The sequence below is a fragment of the Nicotiana sylvestris genome, chromosome 10, assembly GCF_000393655.2.
Source record: "Nicotiana sylvestris chromosome 10, ASM39365v2, whole genome shotgun sequence".
Lineage (NCBI taxonomy): Eukaryota > Viridiplantae > Streptophyta > Magnoliopsida > Solanales > Solanaceae > Nicotiana > Nicotiana sylvestris.
Genome location: NC_091066.1, coordinates 138,169,927 through 138,173,574, shown reverse-complemented (window position 1 = coordinate 138,173,574; position 3,648 = coordinate 138,169,927). Strand labels below are relative to the sequence as shown.

Sequence of the window (3,648 nt, the reverse complement as noted above, 5' to 3'; positions counted from 1 at the left end):
TCAGCTTGAATATGCCCAAATTTTCCACATTCGTAGTATTTTCCATCATTCTTATCCTGTTCGTTGCATTGCCTGGGTCGTCTTGGTGGAAATCTTCCTTTCTTTGTGTTCCTGTATCTTCTCATTAGCCCATCCATATTTCTAGACATCATAGCAATCTCTTCTTGCAGAGCTTCAGGATCATCAATTTCATTTTCAGCCATTTCAGTAGAGGTTTTGAATGCAACTATTTTCTTTTTCTCCTCTTGATTTGTCTTTTTGAGATGCGTCCTTTCAAAGGCAATTAGTTCTCCTCGTAGTTCATCATAGGACAATTTGTTTAGGTCTTGAGATTCCAGTGTGACTACTTTGGTCTGCCAAGTGGTTGGCAGACTTCTGAGAATTTTTCTAACTTGATTACCACTGGTGTAGGGCTCGCCAAACGCCTTTAAATCGATAATTATTTTGCTAAACTTGGCAAACATCTCTTCAATGGATTCTCATTCTTTCATTGAGAAAAGTTCGTAATCATGAACCAGCATGTTGATATGTGTTTCCTTTACTTTGCTGGTTCCATCATAGGTGACCTCAAGTTTGTCCCACATCTCTTTGGCTGTGTCACAACTTAATATTTTCTCATATTCTTCACCACTTATAGCGTTATGAAGCAAATTTCTCGCCTTGTTTTTCACTTGTACTACTTCCAGTTGCTCATTTGAGTATGAATCTATATCTTCAGGGTCAGCAAGTGGTGGAGTGCTAGCTGGTAGGGGATAGTTTCCCTTTTTGATGACTCTCTAGACTTTGAAATCGTAATCTTTAGCAAAGATTTCCATTCGTACTTTCCAGTGAGAGAAATGTTGTCCATTGAAGCATGGTGGTCTAACTTGTGAAGTTCCTTCCTGAAAAAGAGCTCCTATGATAACCTGATTTGTCATGATCTTTTCTCACAAACTGTTAAGCAAAAGTAAAATGTGAGCCTAGCTCTGATACCAATTGAAAGTACAAGAGGGGGGGATGAATTGTAAATATTTAAACTTAATCGCTTATTAGTTGACTAATTTATTGAGTAGTCGACTAGATATGATAATTCAACAGATATAGTAAAAGAAAGTAAATTGCAGAAAGTAAATGCAGAAATTAAAGACACCAGGATTTTATACTGCTTCGGATTCAATGTGAATCCTAGTCCAGTCCCCTTGGGTTGCAAGGGAGTTCTCTTTTAGTAAATGTGTTTCTCCGAGTACAGTTATAGTGAATTTGCATACAGTTTCTCTAGCACTCGTTTTTGATACAATGCTTCACCAGTGTTATGCTCTCTTTCTTCCCCTGACTTGTTACACAACAGATCTTAGTGAACTACAATGTTTGTTTGCAGTAGAATAAAGAGAGTGATTTTGGTTTGATCAAAGTATGTCAAACTAGGGTTTAAGGCGGGATATAAATACTTTGATGGATGGTAGAGGCTTGACAACCCAAGAGATTTGATCCTTGGAAAGAAATTGATTCTTTCCAAGAATAAGATAGTAAGCTGTTGCTTCTCCTTGATTTCCTTCCTTCAGTAGAGATACGAGTGAAGACTTGCTCCTTGATTGTTTATCTTTCCAAACTTAGTCGCGTACCAATCTTCTCATAACTTTCGATCTTCCGGGATGCTGCCCCTGATTTGTGCCTTAACTTAAGGCTTGCTTGATTCTCTCCAACGTTGCTCTTTGCTGATTAATTTGCTGATTGGATTCCGTCCACATTTGTGAGTCCTTTCCTTAGTTGTCCAGATTTGCTTATTGTATGGTAATCTTTGCTAATTGATTTCTTCCCTTATTCATCATGATTGACTCCATCATTCTTGTGGTATCTTCTTGACTTCTTATAATTGATTTCCTGCACATGTATATTATTTGCATCATTAAAACTAGATCTAGCAAATAGGACCTATTTCAAGTTCATACATAAATTGGAAAATATGGAAAAAAAGAAGATAGAAAAATATTAAGGTGAAGAATGAAGTCATAACATTAAAGCATACCTGTATAAAGTTATATTTAATGTGTGCCTCTGAACTTACTCCCACTAGCAAGGTATGCGGATGAAGTAACTAAATAATTCATCAATTAGAGTTCCATATCTTGGTACCCCTGAAAAGAGTATCTTCAAATTTATATGCTTGATACAAAGTGGTTGAATGTTGCTTCCGTGATTGCCCGAATCAAATCTCACCTCCTTCATAGACAACGACAAATTATATTCAACAAGAATTGTCAAACCTAAGAGGACATTGAATATCTAGTTTAGCAATTGGTTTATCATTTAGCCATGTTCGTACCTTTGATTCAGTTGCATTAGTTGTCAAAGAGAAGGTCAAATTTTCGCCCAAATTTTCAGCAAAATTTCTCAACTGAAGCAACCTATTGATTGCATGAACATGCTTTAATACAATCTCAACTTCCATTAGGCTTGAACCAACCACTGGACACGAGCTTAGGACTTTTTAAATATTTATTAGCTTGAACGAACGTAAATTGGGAGTAACAATGATAGCATCATCCAAGTCAACCATGTCACTTAAGTTCAAATTCTCCAGTTCAGGACTCAAAAGCTTGATTTTATTCAATCTTTTGCATAAACGAAGAAATAAGGAATTAAGACGCGGGAATGCTGAGGAAATCTCTTTAGGAAATCCGATGGGAATGTATTCGCAATCTATTTTCAGGGCCTGTAGCTTACTACAAGCACGTAAATCAAGTTTTAATGCTGATGTTAAACTAAACAAGTGAAACTCCAGCATATTTCGAGTTTTTATTTCGATTGACTCAATATCAGTCCCACTCACATGAACTTTTTTAAGTTCATTCATATCCGACAGTGAGATGGGAGATAGGCAATATTTGTCATTGTAACAATCTTTCAAAATTAACTCCACAATAGAAGGGCACCCGCTGATAAACTTGGACAAATTTGTAGGAGAGATAGAAACGTAATCAAAATATATCTCTTTCAATGAAGGCAACTCCTCAAAGTTTTTCTCCTCAAATATGTAACCTTTTAAATGTAGGAAAGTTAATAATCTTGACTCTAAAATAGCAGGAGACAAATTGAAAGAAGCATGAGTACGAGGTACGAACAAATAGAATTCTATGAAACTGTCGTCAGCAGTAAGTTTGAAAACAGGGTGGAGGCCAAAGCAAATCTCACAGCATACAAGACTGAAATAACGATAGCAGAATGCACAGTAACTGTTTGTAGAATGTGTTTGTGCAAAGTTGCAGTCATTGAACGATGCTATCATGCGACGCCAGCTTTTGGAAACAAGAGATGCTATTGCTCTCTGTTTCAGAGTTAGAGGATAAAGGATTATGCGGTGGAGTATGTCATCTGGTAACGCCGAGACGGGATCAGAAGCAATACTGGAGGCCATGAATTTTCTTTACGAGTGTTCTTTGATTTGTGGGGTTCGTATTATAAGCTCTCTCCAACTAAAAACTTTTCTTATTCCATTCCTTATGTGGTTATATAAGGTTTAGTAAAGCAAAGTTTCGTAGAAAAAAGAATTTCTTACTCCATTCCTTATGTGGTTATATAAGGTTTAGTAAAGCAAAGTTTCATAGAAAAAAGAAAAGAAATTTTATTGTAACTTGGATTTCTGTTACTGAAAGTTGGAACCCTTTCTTC

General features: G+C 36.4%; 1 protein-coding gene across 1 annotated transcript; it reads right to left on the bottom strand.

The window, feature by feature from the left end:
- Window positions 1–479: 479 nt before the first annotated feature.
- Window positions 480–3,394, bottom strand: LOC138880021 (uncharacterized). Its single transcript, XM_070159672.1, has 4 exons — window positions 2,490–3,394; window positions 2,303–2,384; window positions 2,197–2,199; window positions 480–776 (listed from the first exon to the last, which is right to left on the bottom strand). Exons 1-4 carry the CDS (start codon window positions 3,392–3,394, stop codon window positions 480–482), a joined length of 1,287 nt encoding a protein of 428 aa, XP_070015773.1.
- Window positions 3,395–3,648: the final 254 nt, after the last annotated feature.

What these genes read in the sequence shown, in the direction of transcription:
- LOC138880021 (XM_070159672.1), bottom strand. Translation starts at nt 3,394, where the DNA reads ATGGCCTCCAGTATTGCTTCTGATCCCGTCTCGGCGTTACCAGATGAC. An exon ending in GTTACTCCCAATTTACGTTC is followed by an intron (nt 2,385 to 2,489) that starts GTTCAAGCTAAT and finishes TGCAATCAATAG; the next exon opens with GTTGCTTCAGTTGAGAAATT.